Raw genomic sequence first — 18247 nt, forward strand, 5'->3', positions numbered from 1 at the left:
AATGGTAGAAATTGTCTTTATTGATGAGTAGAAGAGTCTATTGATGTGTCTGTTGACGGGCTCCCAGAAGGCTGTTTGGATGCGCAAGGCAGTTTCAACGACAGAAAGGAACGCTACTCAACGTTCTTCATGGGGGTGAGCTCGTCAGCCAACACCATCATGGTGGTCACCAGGGCGTCCAGCAGCCCATAGACCTACAAGAGTGATGCGCACACCACTGGCGTGCCAACCATGCAACGAGGGTGCACGGAGCTGCCCCACGAGAGAAGGGCATGAGTGGGGCAAAACCAGTTTAGGTGTTTCTGGAGAACACTTGTTTCTGCAAATTATTTCCTTTTTCACGCCAGGCTGGGACTGATCCTGCACTGTGCTGCTTTCATCTATGGGGAATTAGAGGGAGCAAGGCCTACCCGGCTCCTCAGGTGGGCTTCTGCTCAGCTCCACCTCCCTTTCCCAGAAGTCCACTTCTCTTCTCTAAGAAGCAAATCCAGACTCTGAAAGGTCTCTGGGTCTGTGTGCTCCAAAGGGGCAGGGCAACACAAGCCTCGGCAAGTTGGTTCTTAATTGCAAAGAGTTGAGGGAGAGTCTCCCCTCTGGGCCCTCAGCATCTTTTAATTACTCTCTAGACCCCATCAGGCTTCAGAAATCTCCGTGATGTCACCAGGAGCCAATGGAAACGGATCCAGTGAGATCGGGCACGTCCCTCCAATCACAGCCAGTCAGGCAGAGATGGACAGAGCACTCCACGTAAGCAGGTGACGTTGTAACGAATACAGCATTGTGGACTTCCCCTCCAAACAGCAAAACAATGGTAAAAACCAGCCAAACCACAAAGCACTGGGCTGACCAAAACCCATCCCACCGGACAAGCACCCTCTTGATCTCTAGGCCCTGCTGCTCAGGATGAGTCTATGTCCTTACATGGTCTCTCTCCGGGCTTTCCAGAGCCTGACGTTGCTGCCCACCCACCTGACCTCGTGCTGCCTGCAGCACTAGCCCTCGGAGCACGAGGAAGCAGCGGGAAGAGCGGAGTCCCATTCCAAACAGCAGCATCGTGATCTTTTCAAGCCCAAGTCAGACTGTCACTCACTCCTCCAGTCAAGACTTGGGTGGCATCTCCTCTTGGAGAAAACCAACCCAGTCCTAACAATGCCCCCCGGCCTCTAGGGTCCCCCAGAACATCTCTGCCAGCCTCTCCTGGGGCCTCCCAATCCCTTTGTCCCACTGCTCTCACCAGGCTGGCCCAGGCCTCTCCCCTCAGCCTATACCACCTCTCCTGGGGTCTCTACAGGGCCACTCTTCCCCTCCCTTCAAGTCCTTACTCAACATCACCTGCTCAACGCGCCTCTGCCTTACCCTGCCCTGATGTTCACTTTCCCACAGTGCTTATCACTCAGCATGCCAAATCAGTTACTTACTGATGAGGCCTGGCTCCCCCACTAGCATGTCCTTCACAAGGACAGCTTTGCTTCAACCCCTGGTGACTTAAGGGCCTATTGTGTGTCCAGTAAACACAGTGAATGAATGGGGGGTGGGTGGGGGGAGCACAGGTGGAGCAGGTGTGAGCCAGGGTTGTGGGTGAGGAGAGTGAGTGCAGGGTCTGCCTCTCACCTCCAGGTGCAGCCTGTGGAGGTATTTCTCCATGACCAGGGGGTCTATGGGTTCCTGGGAAGGGGTGGTAATCTCTGGGATAGTATCTTCCAAGGAAAGCCTGTCCCGGCTTGTGGATTTTATTAATTTCTTATCATCCTTTGGTTTGAGCTTCTTGCTATTGGCACGGTCCTGCTGGGAGAGACAAGACACAAGCAGCCTTCAGCGCCACCAGACTGGAGGTCCAGGGCCTCCTCTGTCATCCAGCAGTTTACAGGGAGGGCAGGGTGGGGGGTGGGGCGGGGCACAGGACCTGCTGTGACCACCCACGGTCCCCAAACCCCTCCCATGGTGGCCCAACCCTTCTCAGGCCTGGGCCCAATCTTGGCATGCCTCTTTCCCAGGCTTGGCACTTTTCTTATCCTCTTTGTCTTTGATGCCCAGTTGCTTCTTTTCCTGGGCTGCTCCTTTCCGCTCTTCCTTCCCCACCTTTCCAGTGGCCGTCTTCGCTTCCACGATGGGAGGGGGCTTCTGATCTACTGCAGGGAAAGACAGTGTGACACTCTTGTGATCCACATGAAGCCACAGCATATGGGGGGTGGGTGTCAGGGGGGAGTTTGGTAGGCACCCCAGAGTCTGGCCAACTGCTCTTAGCAGCTCTCAGAGCATTCCTACAGCCTGGAAGGAGCCAGGAGGGCAGTGCCGTTCTCCTGCCCCTTTGAGGTGGCAAAGGTTTGTGGGGCAGGTAAGAGGCCTGGTCAGGCAAGCAGACCCAGATTCGACACCCAGCCCCACCACTCACTACCCCGTGTTGGACAAGGGCAAGCCATCCACCCTTTCTGGGGCTCAACCCGCAAGGCTCAGGAACTGAACTAAGGTGATCAGGAAGGGAGTTTCTGGCCCCCATATCCTGGCTGCTTATAAAAAGGTAGCAGGGGACACCATGGCAGAGGCGACCAGGAAGAGGTGAGGATGTCCCCAGGGAGCGCGGTGGAGCCAGTGCTGACCTTGCTCGTCCGGCACATCCAGATACATGGTCTCCTTCTCCGGCAGGCCCAGCAGGGCCCTCAGCCACAGGGAGTAACTCACCATGCTGTCAATCACATCCCGCCACAGCTGCAAACTAGAGGGTGAGCCAAGGCTGGGAACAACCCGAGCAAGAGCCCCAGCCCCAGCCCTCACTGGCCGTGAACCTGCAGCAGTGCAGACCTGCACTTCAAAGGTTCTGGGGTGAGAAGCTACCAGGGAAGCAGCCTGACCCTGACCAGCCTGGTCCTCATCGCATCCCTGCAAATGCTCAAACCCCCGCGCTGCCTTCCTGTGAAGCCTGGGCTGAGCAGAAGTGACCTAGTACTGGGCTACGTGGTCCCCTTGAATGCAGGCTCTAAAGTCAGCCCCACCAGAATGCTGAGCCACACGTGAGGCTGCCAGCGAGGGGCTCCCTGGGCCCTGCTTAAAAGCCCCAGCCTGTCCAGACAAGGCGGGAGGAAGGCAAGGCTGTGTTCCCGTGACGGGTTGCAGTCTCGGACACCCCCCGAGGGGCAGTTCCACCCTGTCCTCTAGGGTCGCCAGGAGTGGGAATTGGCACCACGTCAGTGGCTTTTGGTTTATCCAAGTGGGCCCCATCCAAGTGATGGCCTGGCGGACGCCAGAGAAGGGAAATCTTCCATGGACTCCACCTTCTCTTCCGATCGTGGGGAAGGAACAGGGAAGAAGCAAGGAAGGAGACGAGCCAAGTGGTCTACACAGCTGTGTCTGCCCTCAGAGAGCGACAGGCAGCAGGAGGGCTGCCCCAGCAGGTGCAGCAGAGCCTGGCGGGTCTGCAGCAACCTGGACCCTGGCCAGATGTGCAAAGGGGAGGTAAGGGGGGCAGGCCCGGGCACTCACCAGGTCTGCTGCAGGAAATTGGACTGCAGCGGCCTCTGCTTCTGGCACAGCTCCAGGGCCCCTCTGTTGAGGGTGACTAGAGCATCTTCCCGCTGGCTCTCCTCCGGGAGTGTTATTACGGCCTGGCAGGAACGCGGGCACCATGGGCAACTGCTCTGCCCCTGGACCTCAAGGGCCCCTGGGGTCCCCTGGTGGCAGGCATGGCAGTATGGGGCATGGGGAGTATGAACCAGCAGGGGCTGAAGCTGTGGAGGGCTGGGTTGGGTTGGGAGCCTTCTATGGGAGCCTCAGGCAGCTGTCCCCTTGAACGTCTTGCCGAAGGGGGCCAGGCTCAAAGGCCTCCTGTACCAAGAGCGCATGCTCTCTGGGGCACCAGAAAGCTCTGGTCCTTGGCCCTTGGGGTTGAGAGGGTGCCCCGGGGCCCTTGCTCAGTGGTCAGCCCTGAGGGGCCAGCATAGCACCTTTCTCAAGTCTTCCAGGCAGAGGTTCCAGGCAGCCGGGGGTGGGCTCTCCAACTCCCGGGGGGTCCTGGTGCTCTCCAAGTCGGGGCCTTCTTGCACCAGGATCTCGTCCATGATGCTCTTCCGGTGGACAGGCCCGGCTGCCCCTCTGAACATCTGCAACGTGGTGGATTCTCGAGGGGCTTCATTCTCGGGCTGCGACACTTGGATTTCCACGGCGGGGACCTTCAAGTGTGCCGAAGGGTCGGTGCTCACGGCTGCCTGGGCCGGGCCGGGCTGGGCCTCCTCAGCACTGGGAGGCAGGCTCAAGTACTGCTGCCACAGGCCGAGCAGGGTTTGCACCACCTGGTGCTGGTAGTGCAGCTGCAGCAGAGGCACAGACAGAGTGGCACAGCATGAGGGCGCCGCAGCCAAGGCCAGCCTGCCCAGCTGGGTCCTCCATCCAGGGGCCAGGGGGCGGGCAGGGGTGGACGCGGCCAAAGGAAAGCTTTCCTATGCTTTGCATGAGGGTGTCCAAGTGCAACTGGGTGTGAAACAGGGGGTATGTGGACCTCTGTTCTCACCCACAGGGACCCTGGTGGCAGAGAGGGTTACACCTCAGGCGGGTGGCCATTCAGACCCACCAGCTGCTCCTCAGGAGGACGCTGGGGCTTTCTGTGAAGATTTACAGTCGTGGAAACCCATGGGGCCCGTCCTGCTCTGCCCCCACAGTGTTGCTCGGGAGTTGGCTTCATGCTTGCTCTGGGGTTGGGGATTCTCACCCAGCCTCCCCGTACTGGCTGTGTTCTATTAGGAATGACTTGGCCTCCGGGCCTCAGTTTCCAGAGAGGAAGGTGAGGGTGTAAACAGTGCCCATCTCACAGTAAGGTCCTCCGCTAAGTGGCTCAGGGCAGCCCCGGCCAACGGAAGGGTTTGCTCCTGCCAGCCTGGCACTGCAGGAGCTGGGCGGGGTGCACACTGGGCCTGTACCTGGGGATTCTTGTAGTGGAACAAGTCCTCCTCCGTGAGGTTGGCGTCCGCGGGGGATGGCGCGCGCTCCGGCGTCAGGATGCCCCTCAACATCTCTTGCAGCACGCTGTCCACGATGGTGACGGCCTCTTGGGCAGTCAGCTTACTCTGGGAGAGAGGGCGGCACCGTGGTGGGCGGACTTTGGAAACCTCTGGGGTACCTGCGAGGGGTGCTGGGCCCCTCGGACTTCCTGCCCTTACACGTGAGTTCCTGCCATTCGCCCCCGCTCTCCCCCACACCTCTTCCCCGACCCCCCAAACCATGGTGTCTTTTCAAAGATCCTTGTTGCCTAAAAGAGGAGAAGGAGGCAGAGGACGGGCCCATCCTAGAGAGAGCCGCTGTCCCTGCCCCAGGTCAGGGGTTGGCGCGGCACCTCCCCAGATCAGGAGCAGAGGGCGGGGGGCACCATGTGGACCTTGCCAAGCCTGAGGCCAGCAGCCTTCCTGGCTTGGCCACACAGACAGCGCCACAGAAAGGCACAGAGCTGAGGGTTGGGCCCTGTGGTTAGCGAGGCAGGCGGAAATGGCATGCGGTCCAAATCGCCTCTGACCTCTGCTGGCTGCGCCCCATCTGAAGCAGCTGGAGTGTGTTTGGGGGTCCAGGTGGGTTATAGAGTGCAGCTGTCTACAGGATCCCAGGAGCGCAAGGTGGGTGCAGCATGCAGCTGCCTGGGGGCTGGGGACCCAGGCCTCACCCACATGCACTCCAGGGGCCAGCTCACTGAGCAGAAATGCGGGAAGGCTCACCCCTCTGGTTAGGGTGTCCTTTGGGGTTGGTTTTGGCCTGGAAGACTTGCCCTTCAATGTAGCTCCACTGAAGATAGCAGGTAGCAGTGAACAAATACAGAGTGGGCATGAAGGGCCTTGGGGCTACCTGGGCTTAGAGAGGGACTTCGGGTCTCAGCCTCACTTATTTTCTGTTTGGTGGGGGCACCTCCTCATGCCTGCCCCCCCCCCCCTGTATCACAAAGCCCTGGGTGGACAAAAGCAGTTGCCTGCTTGTGAAGAGCAGCAGTGTGTGTGTGGGGGGGGGGGGGCGGGATGAGATGCCTGCCACACTGCCAGGGGGCACTGCCAGCTGGGCCCAGAAGAGGAGCCTGGGTGCCTCACCTTCAGTAACTTCCTCTCCTCCTTAAACACATCCTGGGTCAGGGAGATGGCATATAGATTGACCTGCAGTAGGGCACCGCCTAGGAGAGCGGGGTGAGTTCCGAACTCCCAAGACTCCCTGAAGATCCCAGCATTCAGAGACTTGAAGAAGAAGGTGAATGTTTTGGTTTCCCCAGGCAGAATCACTCCTGAAAGGGCCGGGGGGCCAAGGGTCCCGTCAGTTTAGACCCATGGAACGGGACCCCAGCCTTCAGCTTTAAAGTGAACTGCCCAGCCTGTACCTGTGACTGAGCCCCAGGTGGGGGACAGGGACCGAGAGTGTCCAGGGAAGTGAGCCTTTCCATGCTAAACCTGACAAAGTCCCAGGTCATCCCAGGCCTAGGCCTGTGCATGGAGGTCACTGAACTCCTAGCTGAAGTACCTCTGTCCCCAAGGGGCTGACCTCCCTGTGTGCTCCAGAGTTGTGCCCACAACCCAGCAGATGGGAACCAGTCACGTTTTCATGGGAAAAATGGGAGGGACTGGGGCCGGGTGGGAGAGGATGTCCACCTGGTGGGAGCCCAGGAAGCTTAAGCTTCTCTCAGACTCAGGGCAGAACCAGCTGTGGCCAGCGCCGCTGGGGGTGTGTGGGTGGGGGGTGGAGGTGGGGTACCTGGCCGGTTGTTAAAGTAGAAACGCTGCACCCTGTTTCTCTTCAGGTCCTGGAAAGAGTGCTGCTGGACCTGCCGCCGCCAAGTGTACCAGATGGCCACCGTGCCGTTGTTGACCACAGTCAGCGCTGAGGAGGTGGTCTCCCCTTCCAGGGTTTCAAAGACCAAGCGGGCAGCAATTCCGACCTGGCTCTGGGAGAGCAGGAGGTGTGGCAGTGTCTTTGCTGAGGCACTGCCGCAGGGTGATCAACTCGCCCCCTTGGGCCTGGAGCTCGCCCAGTTTAAACGCTGCAGCCCCATGTGCTGGGCCTTCAGAGCCTCCCCCTGCAATGGAGTCAACCCCACAGGACAGAGAGCAGCTGCTCCACAGGGTTTCCAAGGTGGTCCATCTTCACGGGAGCAGACTGCCCGATCGTTTTCCCACGGAGCGTTTGGTGGGTCTGACCCTAGACCAGGGCCTCAGACCTTGCAGTGGCAGCTGGGTGTCTAACCTACAGCACCCACTGGCTTCAACCACAACATGACCCAAAGCTCACTACCATCAAATCGATACCCACGCACAGCAACCTATAGGACAGGGTAGGACGCCCCTATGTTTCTGAGATGGTAACTCTTTATGGGAGCAGAGAGTCGGTCTTTCTCCCTTGGAGCGAACTGCTGACCTGGGGGTTAGCCCCACCCCCAGAGCGTAATCACCAGGGCTCCTCCCAGCTTGGCCACCCTGAGTCCAAGCAGACCTGCCGGGAGAGAGGCTACCTGAGGCTGCCATCCAGACTGAAAGGAAGAAGATGGGTTTACAGCCACAGCACATCCCTGCTTCCAGCACCTCCTGGATGGTTGGTTTCTGCACACACTTGGGGGCCACTCACAGGCTCGTGACCCTCCCTTGGCACCCTTGTGATTTTATTCTTATTCGAGTTCCCGTTGCTGTTACCATTTTCAGACGAGCTGAGCATGTGACCAGACAGGCAGACAGGAGGGGCCTCCTGTGCTGGATGCCACAGTCACCTTGAAGCTGCACCTCTGGGGGAGCCCTGTGGCCAGGGAGGGGTGGGGCAGCTGCTTCACCTTGTCCTGGGCATTCCTGCTTCTAATCCAGCAGGCGGGTTTCCCGCAGAACAGCAGGGACGGGCCAAGAACAGGCATGGGGAGCATATCCGGGTGAATGGTCGGTAAGTCTCTGAGGAAAAAGAAAATGAGTCACTTGATTTCCTTGAAGCAGCCTCCCCCCCCACCCCTCCACAGAGCCCAAGGAAATAGCTACCAGGAGTCTCCATTCCACTGGTCCTGCCCACCACCCCACCCCTGCTCACATTCCATTTGGAGGGAGGGCCTCAGAAGCCCAGGGGCTCTGCCAGCCCCAAGGTCACAGCCACACCCGCTGTGTCCAGCAGTGGGGGAGGCCGGGGAGCTCCATCAACAGGATGGGGCGTCTGCGGAAGGCCTGCTAGGAGTGGCTGCTGGAGACGGCAGGTGCTGGGAAGAGAGGCTGGGCTGGAGGGCCCTGGTGGGGAGGGCCCCCATCCTTACCCTGTGTGTGCTACGAGAAGCCACACACTCTCAGCCTCTCTCCCCGGGACCCAGGCCTGACTCACAGGTTCAGGGAATCTTCAGAGGAGGTTTCCCAGGTGTTGTCAAACACCATGTAGTCTTCCACCGTAACAGACGAGAAAGGCTGCCCACGGCCCACCACCTCCAGACCGTCGATGTCCTCAGAGAGACAGGAAGGCCAAGCTTAGCCATCAGCCTGGGGGGCTTTGGGCCGGGTCCCGGTGCCAGCACTAACCTGCTTGCTGAAGTCCAGCTCGGCCAGGATGCTCTGCAGCTCCTTACGTCGGTAGATCAGGAACAGACTCCGATCCCAGGTGTAGCGGTACCAGCTGTCCTCCTGGGCCAGTAGTCCTGCAGCCAGTCCCCCAGGACCCTCAGCAGAGGCTGCCGCCTTGCTCCTTCCTGACCACTTCTCCAGGACCCTCAGCATGTCCACCCCAGCACCCTTCCCGGGAAAGGGGAAAATGCAGCTTTGCCATGGCCACTGGACCCCAGGCCTCTTTGCCCCAGACCTCCTCAGAGGTGCTTCTCAAGGCTCCTGCAAAACTGGCTTCCGGTGTCCAGTCTCGGCACTGGCGCCATGATAATCCAATAGTCACTGCTCCTGGGTGCTAAGGAGCCCATCCAGACTCGGAGCGCCCCGCAGAGGACAGGACCAAACACTGCACCAGCCTCACAGGTGCTGCTACGTCTGAGCCCATCACTGCGGCCCCCCATCCACCTCGCTGAGGGGCTCACTGGCCACGCTAACAGTAGCAGCTACCTTCCTGGGGGGCTGGGGGAGCGGGGTTTGCCCATCATGTATCACTGACCACTCTCAGCCCTGTAAGAATTTAGGGATGGAGGGACCGAGGAGGTCGGCTGGCATCCGAACCCCGGGAGTCTGGCTGGCAGGTTCTATAGCGGCGCTGAGCCCCCATATCATCTCAACATGTACTCCATCTAGAAACTATGGCTAACCGAGGTTTCTCCCCTCCTGGTCTTCAGACACCTTGACACCTTGCACTGAGCAAACATCCCCATTCTAACAAGCCACGTGTTACCACATGTGCGTGTGGGGGGGTATGTGAGCAGGGCGGCATCCTCCAAGGTGAGGCTCTGCCTGGCCATCCTTTTTTGACTGGAGATGAACCTGGAATTCTCCCAAGTTATGTGACTTGTTTAAGGCCCCAAGGAAGCAAGTGACAGGAGCGGGATTCCGTCTCACAGCAGCCAGACAGGTGAGCTTCCCCCACCCCCACCCCCCGCCTGCACACGGCCCCCCCACCCCCCTGGGCCAGCCACCCTCCTCACCCATCTCCTCCCGGACCGAGTGGGGCTTCCTGATGCGAGGGATGGGCTCCAGGATGCCACGCTGGGCCTTGGTCTTCGTCATGACCAGGCCTGTCATCTCATCTCCCACGTATTCCACTCGGCTCCAGAACCCGCTGCTCTCCGCCTGGCACTGGGAAGGCAGAGACGACGCTCAGGGGCGGTGCTGGTGGGAAGGGGGACTGAGGGGCCAGGGGCTCACAGACCTCGAGGGTCCCTTTGGGGGGATTTATCACTGCCAGCACAGCGTTGGCTCTCAAGATGCCCTGCCTTGGAGACAATGGCCTGGGCTGGTACGGGCACTACACCTGGGCCCTGCTACCCACTGGAACTCATGAGGCGTCCTCCTCATGAAAGCTGGGCCTGAGCTCTTAGGAGGCAGGTGCTTAGGCTGTTATGCGAATTCAGCACCTTTGGTAGCTTGAAGAAAGTGGGGGGGGGGGCACCAGTGGTAGCATGCAAAGCCACCACAGGCTGAGTGACCTAATTAACTCGTTTTCCTTCCCATCCCCCCAAAACATACCAAACCAGTTGCTGTCAAGTTGAATCCGACTCATCACAGCCCCTAGTTTGCCCGAGCTGACTACCAGGCCTTTCTCCTGAGGCACCTGTGTGTGGCCTCGAACCTCCAACCTTTGAGCTCATAACCAAGCACTTAGTCCCTGTCACCGATAACATGGGGTCTCAAGGGGAAGTGCCATGATCTTTTCATCCCACTGAAACTCCACCCACCCACCCACCCACCCACCCCAGAGGATCGATGATAGCATTCAGTCAAGGTCAGAGGGCACGGCAGCGCCTACCTTCCCGTCGTGCTGTGTGAGCAAGGCCCGGTCTATGTGCTCGCGCTCCTCCCGGATCTGCCTGTAGGTCTCCCCTGAGTGCATCAGCAGCTTGCTGACCGGCTTCCCCAGGTGTCCTAGACAGCGAGAGTCCAGGATGCAGCCGGCCGCCACCCCAGGGCCACAGGGCCCTGAGCACACTGCCCGCAGGGAGCAGGGCACCATGGGAGGGACTGGCACAGCCTCCCTCAGCCCTGGGCAGGTGTGGGGCAGGTGGAGGCCAGGTGGTTGGCCACCTTGCTTACCACTGAGGGCCTCCTGCTGCTTCTTCCGAAGGGCCAGGTTGCGCCTCCAGTTTTTCAGAAAGTTGTGCTGAGCAGCTGGGGCCCAGAGATGGGCCTTCTTTGCTTGGGGGGATTTCTTTGGCTTTGGCTCTTCTCCCTCTAAGAGGAGGGTCATCAGACATGGTGGGGTTTGTATCAGGTTGGCCAGCTGAAACGCAGGACGTGGGTTGGGGGTGGTGGTGAGAAGGTGCTGGATGGGGGTGTGTGTGTGTGGGGTGGCAACCAGAGATTTCACGAGGCCACCATCCCCATCCTCCCCCCAAAGTTGTGCCACTCCTTCTGAGAGCCCATCTTTCCCAAGACCCCCCAAAGGGCTTGGAAGGGGGGCGGTGTCTGCACCTGCCTTCCCCCCAGAAAGGAAGCTCTTGAGATTGTGGTCAACAGCGTTTAATGGGCCCAATCTCCTCACAGTGGACACTAATTAACACCTTCACCCCCACCCCTTAGCCCACCATCAATCAGAGGACCTTGCCTGAAATCAGGATATCAAGACAGACTCTCCTCTCCGGGGCCCTGTGGGCTCTGGGGAGCCCCCTCCACCACCATGTGGACCTGGTGGAGGCGGTGAGCTGGCCAGTCTTCAGGAGGGGGAGGGAAGCCAGGGCTAGGGGTCCCGAGGGAGAGAAGGAGCCTGAGCTTGAGGCGCCCCCAAGGGGCAGCCTGCGGGGGCCCAGGAGGCACCTCTGTGTCCTTAACAGCATGCTTCTGTGACATACAACTTAAGTGTCAACTAATCCAGGGGGCGAATCATTTGTCATCTTAGATTCAGGTCTAATACTACCTCATGCACCCCGGTCCTGCCCCACCATCAGCAAGTGGGGTGGAACTGATTTCCTGGCCTTCCCTCAGCCAGGCAGTTCTGGACACACGGACCTGGGTGTTCCCTCGGGCAAGGGCAACTCTCTTCAAGTCCTGAAGACTCCCCAGGATGTGGTGGGGCAGAATGGGCATGCTGCCATCGAAGATGTCCCCAGAACCTGGGGGGAGGCGAGGGAGGGAAAAGGCAAGCTCTGGAAGGCAGGCCACTCCCTGCCTGCCAAGACCAGGAACACCAGGGCCAGGGTCAGCATACCAGAGTAGTCCAGGGGTTTGGTGGCCACCTCTGGCGTGGCAGGATGTGCGACTAAGTGGCAGACCTTCCTCGAAGTGTCCTGGGGTTTGAATTTCCGGATGAGAACATTCTTGGTAACGGTAGGCTTCCCCATTTCCAGGCAAGGGACATGTTGCTAAAATGAAGCAAAACGGGTGGGTTCCACCTGAGATCAGCAGGAGGAGAACTCGCAGCCTGCTCCAGCCTACTTCTGGGTGGAATCCCTGAGGGCCGGGCAATCTGTGCGCCCAGCTCTGCACATCTGTTCTGTCAGGGGAAAGGCTACGTCAGGCGGGAGATTGTCAGGTCCTGGCGAGAACCAACAGTGTACTATGCCTCCAGAGGGTCTCACCGAGGAGGGAGAGGCTGGAGCTCCCAGGTAGGGGGCATGAGGCTTCATCCCCGTCCGTGCGTTTGCTCCTGGACTTTCCATCGCTGAAATGGGGAAGTACATCCAGAATGCTCCTTAGGGGCAAGGACGGCGAGAACTTCATCTCACTCATGTACGTGGACATGCTTGTTGTCAGGAGAGACCAGTCCCCGGAGGACACTGGTACCGGAGGGGTGGTGACAACGGGGCTCAAACATAAGCAGCAGTGAGGACGGCACAAGGCCAGGCGGTCCTTTGTTCTGTTGGGCACAGGGTCAGAGCCTCCCACAAAATGGGGTCTGGGGCTGTGGCTTCAGTGGGAAACAAGCCACTGCAGCCTCTCGTCTCCCCCTGTGATTCGACACGAATCTCAAACGTGTGACAACACACCAGCCAGGGGGGGCCTTCAGACGCCGATGGGAGGGGCCTCCATCCGTGCAATGGGTTTTCCATGGGATCAGACACGCCCACCTCTGAGGAGGGAGCTCGTGGTGAGAGGGTGGGCTCGGCTGATGTTCTGGAGCAGGTCAGCAGGGAAAGGAAGGAAAGCCCTCGGCCGCATGCCCACCTTCTTCAAGTCTTCCTTTGTGATGGCCAAGGCAAGGATGTCATCCCCCTGAAGGACATTGCTAATCGGCTCTGGCTCTTCCTGAATGGGGGGTGTGGGCTGCTCCGGTAGCTTAGCTCGCTTCTTTTCTAAAGAGAAGGAGAACATTACAAGTGCTTAAAGAGCTCTTTCTGAATATAAATAAATATTTTAGAAGTATATCTAAGACTCCATGATGGGGACCGAGCTGGTCATCTGGACAGAGAGCAGAGGGACCTTGTCAGGACCTCCATGGGGCAACAGCGGTCTTCTTGCCCACGCCCCCTCAAGCCCTCCACAATGACTGCAGCCGCCGTGGCCAGAGTGGCGGTCAGAGGACCTCCGTGCAAATCTGGCCTGTGACGATAGGCGTTCTCTGCATGGCCTTAACCTTCCCAGCTACCAAGAAAGAAGACCAGACGAAAGCAGTGGTTCTCAAGTGTCTGTCCATGTAGCCTCAGAATCTCCTGGGGAGCTCGCCCAATGCAGCTGTGTGGCCCCGAGGCCTGGGGACCTGGGTCTTCTCACGTGTCCTGTGTCCAGGTGATGCTGACGCAAGGTCCTTTGGGACCACTGGAACCAGATGCCCCGTTGGCCTCCTTCAGCGCTGGTTTGGGCCCATTTTCTGAGTTTGAGAAGACCACTCACAGCTGATTACTTATTTCTCACGATTTCAGTCCGTGAATACCAAGAACACACTGGCAGGCTCCGAGTGGGTGCCGTGGAAGCGAGATCAGGCGCAGGGCAGCCCGATCTGTGAGTGAGCAGAGAGGGTGATGTGTGACTGGGAACTGATGGGCAGAGATGCCAAAGGATGCAGGGGAGGGAAGGGTATGGGGAGTAGGTTTCCCAACAGAGACCGGAAGCCAGGCACGCAGCTGGCGTCCAGAGCGCGCATCTGGAAATAGCTGGTGTGCGCTCCAGCATGGCGGGAAGCTGGGCGGTAGTGGCTGGAGAGAGAAGTGAGGCCAAATTAGGAAGAGCACTAGGAATGTCCATCTTTGCCTGTGGGCAGTGGGTGGCAGGTCAAGGCTGAGGTACGGCTTAGGAACCTCCTGCAGTCACGAAGTGGTTGATGACGACCATGGTCGTCAAGCCGGGAGATTTGAGACCTGCAGCTCCTGAGGCGGCCTGAGCACGCCTTTGGGAACAGGCATGGCAGAATCGGGCCTTTCTCTGGTGAAGAGACACTCCCAGTCTCCTTCCCACAGAAGTGGGCTCACAGTTTCATGGGCAGCTGGTGTCTCTGGCTGATGCCCGGCCCTCCTCCACCCTCGGGTGCAGACGGTTGGGTATAAGGCTCAACACAAGATGAAAGGAAGCCAAAGGCCTGGTTTTTCTCTACTGCTTCTCAAAGGTGAGTTTGCCTCTCATTTTTAAGAGGCAGGGTCTTTTTAAAGAGGGCTGCTAACGGGAAGACCAGCAGTTCAAAACCACCAGTCACTGTGAGAGGCCATCAAGAACATCATTCATGAAGAAAGCAAAACGTTATTAAAAAGGGAGGCAAGATCAAAGTGGATGTCGGAAGAGAGTCTGAAATTTGCTCTTGATCAGAGTAGCTAAGGCACATAGGAGAAATGATGAAATCAAAGAGCTGAACAGAAATTTTCGAAGGGCAGCTCAAGAAGACAAGGTAAAATATGATGAAATGTGCAAAGACCTAGAATTAGAAAACAAAAAAGGAAGGACATGCTCAGCATATCTTAAACTGAGAGACCTCAAGGAAAACTTTAAGCCTCCAGTTGCAATATTGAAAGATTCTACAGGCAATATATTGAACAATGCAGAAAGCTTCAAGAGAAAATGGAAAGAATACAAAGAATCACTGTACCAAGAAGAACTAGTTGACAATCTACCATTTCAAGTGGTAGCCTATGAGCAAGAACCAATGGTACTGAAAGGAAGAGGTTCAAGCTGCACTGAAAGCATTAGCCAAAAACAAGGTTCCAGAGATCGGTGGAATAGCAATTGAAATGTTTCAACATACTGCTAAAGCACTGTAAGTACTCGTCTATGCCAGGACTTGGCCAAGTGACTGGAAGAAATCCATGTTTTGTACCCATTCCAAGAAAGGTGATCCAATAGAATGCTCCAATTATAGAACAATATCATTGATATCACACGCAGGTAAAATTTTGTTGAAGATCATCCAACACTGGTGGCAGTAGTGCATTGACAGGGAGACGCCAGAGGTTAAGGCCAGATTCAGAAGAGGACGTGGAAAAAGGGATGATGTCATATGGATCTTGGCTGACAGCAGAGACTACTAGAAAGATGTTTACTTGCATCTCATTGACTATGCAGAGACACTTGACCGTGGATCATAGCACCTTGTGGACTATAGCTTTGAGGAGAATGACAATTCCAGAACACCTTATTGTGCTCATGAGACGTGCTCATGGAGAAAGAGGTAGTTGTGTGAACAGAACAAGGGAATGCTTCTGACTTAAAATCAGGAAAGGTGTGTGTCAGGGGTGTATCTTTTCACCATATTTAATCAATATATATGCTGAGCAAATAATCAGAGAGGCTGGATGATGTGAAGAGGAATCCAATATCGGAACAGGAGAAAGGCTGACAATATCCTGCCATATGCAGATGGCACGACCTTGCTGGCTGGAAGCGAGGGGCACTCGAAGTACTTGCCGATGAAGATGAAAGATTGTAGCCTTTAGTATGGATTACAATTCAATGTAAGGGAGATCAAAATCCTCACATCATGTTAAATGGAGAAGGGATTGAAGTCATCAAAGATTTCATCTTGCATGGATCCATAATCAATATTCATTGAAGCAGCAGTCAAGAGATCAAATGACACACTGCATTAGGCAAAGGTGCAGCGCAAGACCTCTTTAAAGTGTTTAAAAACAAGCATGTATGTTACTTTGAGGACAACGGTGGGCCTGCTCCAAGCATGTGTGTTAGTCTTGGTACTTTAGAGAAACAAATCCGCAGCAACTCATGTATAAGAGAGAGTTTTATATAAAGGGTAAGTGTGCATCAAGAAAACATCCCAACCCAGTGCTGCCCAAGCCCACAAGTCCAACATTAACCCATTAACCCATATGTCCAACAGCAGTCCACAAAGTCCTCCTCCATCTCACAAAACAGATACAACGATGCCAACTGCAGTAGGAAAGCCGAGTCAGTGAATGTGTAAGCATCTCAGCGCTGGCAGGGGTCTCCACACGGCTGCTCCAGCCCCCAGGGCTGCATCGGGGTAGGTCCATGTGGCTTCTCCTCGGGGATGTTTTGCAGGAAGTCAGCCTTGCCAGCTGAACCAGGGAACTGATAAAGCAGCTGCACCCTGGTGTGACCATCACAAAGCAAGAGATCTGCGAACTAGAAAGGCGAGGTTCACCGAGTCATTTATCCCTCCGCCCTTCAATTAATCCCACATGTCTTTATCAGCGAGGTTGGTGCAATAAACTCACTAACTCACATGGTATTTTCAATTGCATTATATGCATATAAAAGTTGGGCATTGAATAAGGAAGACTGAGAAAAATGGATGCATTTGAACTATGGTGTTGGCAAAAAAAATATTGAAAGTACCATAGACTGTCAAACGAACAATCAGATCTATATGGGAAGAAGTACAGCCAGAATGCACCTTAGAGATAAGGGTGGCAACACTTTGTCTCATGTCCCTTGGACATGCGATCAAGAGAGACCAGTTCCTGGAGAAGGACATCATGCTTGGTCAAGTGGAGAGGGGAAGGCTCTGGGTAAAATGGATCGACACAGCGGCTGCAGCGACAGGCTCAAACATTAAAAACAATGGTGAGGATGGAGCAGGACCTGGTGGTGGCTTGTTCTGTTGGACATCAGGTTGCTATGGGCGGGGACTGAGTGATGGCACCTAGCAACAACAATCCCTTGCTCTGCCCTCTAAGGCCTGGGTCCCCTTAGTCCCCGACAGTTGCCTAAATCACCGCACTGGGACAAGCTGCATTCTCTCTCCACATTCTTCTAGCTATTCAGTGTCTCCACCAGACTGTTTCCTGAGGGCTGGGTCACACAGTTAATACTGACTCCTCGGGCACCCAGCAAAGTGCCTATGCATAGCAGACCCTCCATAAACGGAAACAGTCATTTCAGAATGAACAAAATGATCGATGAGGAGGTGGGCTGCCTGTGGGAGAACGTCCCCAGTAGTCAGTCCCCGCAGGCACCTGTGGTTCTCCTGCCTGGAAGGCCAAGAAGGAAGTCGTGTCCTGGGCCTAGCCACACTAAACAACCTGGACAGGTGTCAACCAACGGGGAAGGGCTCCTGGTGGGAAAAGGCAGGCAGACAGAACTCGCTATGGTAGGCATGTCTTCCGGGCTTTTCCCGAGCAATACCTAGCCAACACCCCTAAAGAACCCTACCAGGGACAGTAATGGAGTGGTGAAGTGGAGCACCACAAGGTGGGCGGTCCAACACTAACTGCCACTCAGGGGGGGCAAGATGGGACTGCTTACACCTGTAATGGATAATAGCCTTGGAAACCCACAGGGGCAGTTCTGGTCTGCCCTATAGGGTGACTATTAGTCAGATGGACTCACTGACAGTGTTTGGAGGCTGACTGGTTTAATCACCCCAACATGTTTCCTGCATCCATCCCATTCCCAAGACCTCTTCCCCTGGCCGTTCAGACTTAAGGTGTCCTCCAGAGGATCCTGCCTTTTGAGGTCCACTCAAGACCTCCTTAGGAGCAGGGATCTCCCCGCCGTCAGGTGTGAGAGACCCTGAGACCCCCTGTCAGCCCTCGCCTTCCTAGGCCCTGCAGCCAACGCGGGTGCTTGGTAGCCCTCCCCTGGGGACCCGCCCGGCCTGTACATCACCCCAAAGGCCTGGTGCCTTGCGCCCCTTCCTTTGGGCACCTGTGTCCCGCACCCCATGCCCCAGTGAACTTCGCCCACACCTCTGGGGTACCCCGTCTTGAGGGTCCCGAGTGCTGACCCCCTCCCTCCCAAGCAGCCCTGCTCCCCAGGCAGCCAGCGCCAACCTTTCGACGAGGTCTCTGAGGTCTCCGATAGTTTGTTTGTTGGCACTCTCACGCGGGACTCCTTCTTTTGAGCCTTCATCGTGCCACCGGGGCTGTGAACGTGGCCCTGCGCGGTTGGGGACCCCGCTCCGCCGCTGGCTGGGCGCCCCGCCACCCACTGCGCGATCCCGCCCGCCCTTGGCCGCCGCGGTGTCCATAACAACCGGGGCGGCGCGCGGGGCCCCGCACCCACCGAACAACTTGGGCGGAGACTGCTTGGACGACACCTTCTTCATCATCTGGCCGCGCCTCCTTCCCGCACCTCGGGAAAGCGCCCGGGGGGAGGGGGCTGTGACGTCACGGCGGGAGCCGTCAGCGAGGCGGGGCGGAGCGCTGCCACCCCTTCTCTGCAGGGTGGGACGTCACGGGGCGCCGGGGACTCTCGCTGCAGAAGCGGAGCAGGGACGTGGGGGAGTGAGGTGACATGGGTGTAGGGACTGCGTGACCTCCTGGCCGGCTGAGCCCCCTGCCCGACTG

General features: G+C 57.2%; 1 protein-coding gene across 10 annotated transcripts; it reads right to left on the reverse strand.

The window, feature by feature from the left end:
• Positions 1–18026, reverse strand: LOC101659846 (MYCBP associated protein). 10 transcript variants are annotated; one of them, XM_045299785.1, is made up of 19 exons: positions 17964–18026; positions 12723–12850; positions 11767–11920; positions 11568–11671; positions 10656–10842; positions 10372–10487; positions 9551–9701; positions 8493–8608; positions 8302–8417; positions 7775–7886; positions 6709–6898; positions 6057–6244; positions 4908–5054; positions 3939–4301; positions 3478–3599; positions 2598–2713; positions 1984–2129; positions 1612–1785; positions 1–194 (listed from the first exon to the last, which is right to left on the reverse strand). In XM_045299785.1, exons 1-19 carry the CDS (start codon positions 18007–18009, stop codon positions 114–116), a joined length of 2757 nt encoding a protein of 918 aa, XP_045155720.1. In that variant the 5' UTR covers positions 18010–18026; the 3' UTR covers positions 1–113. The 10 variants fall into 10 exon arrangements, with proteins under 10 accessions (XP_045155720.1, XP_045155719.1, XP_045155717.1 ...); XM_045299784.1 differs by lacking the exon at positions 17964–18026 and adding an exon at positions 17732–17898 and having other exon boundaries at positions 1612–1782; positions 1984–2126; XM_045299782.1 differs by lacking the exon at positions 17964–18026 and adding an exon at positions 17732–17898 and having other exon boundaries at positions 1984–2126.
• Positions 18027–18247: the final 221 nt, after the last annotated feature.

This window comes from Echinops telfairi, unplaced genomic scaffold (genome assembly GCF_000313985.2).
Source record: "Echinops telfairi isolate 266 unplaced genomic scaffold, ASM31398v2 ScPeMD7_7458;HRSCAF=8496, whole genome shotgun sequence".
Taxonomy (NCBI): domain Eukaryota; kingdom Metazoa; phylum Chordata; class Mammalia; order Afrosoricida; family Tenrecidae; genus Echinops; species Echinops telfairi.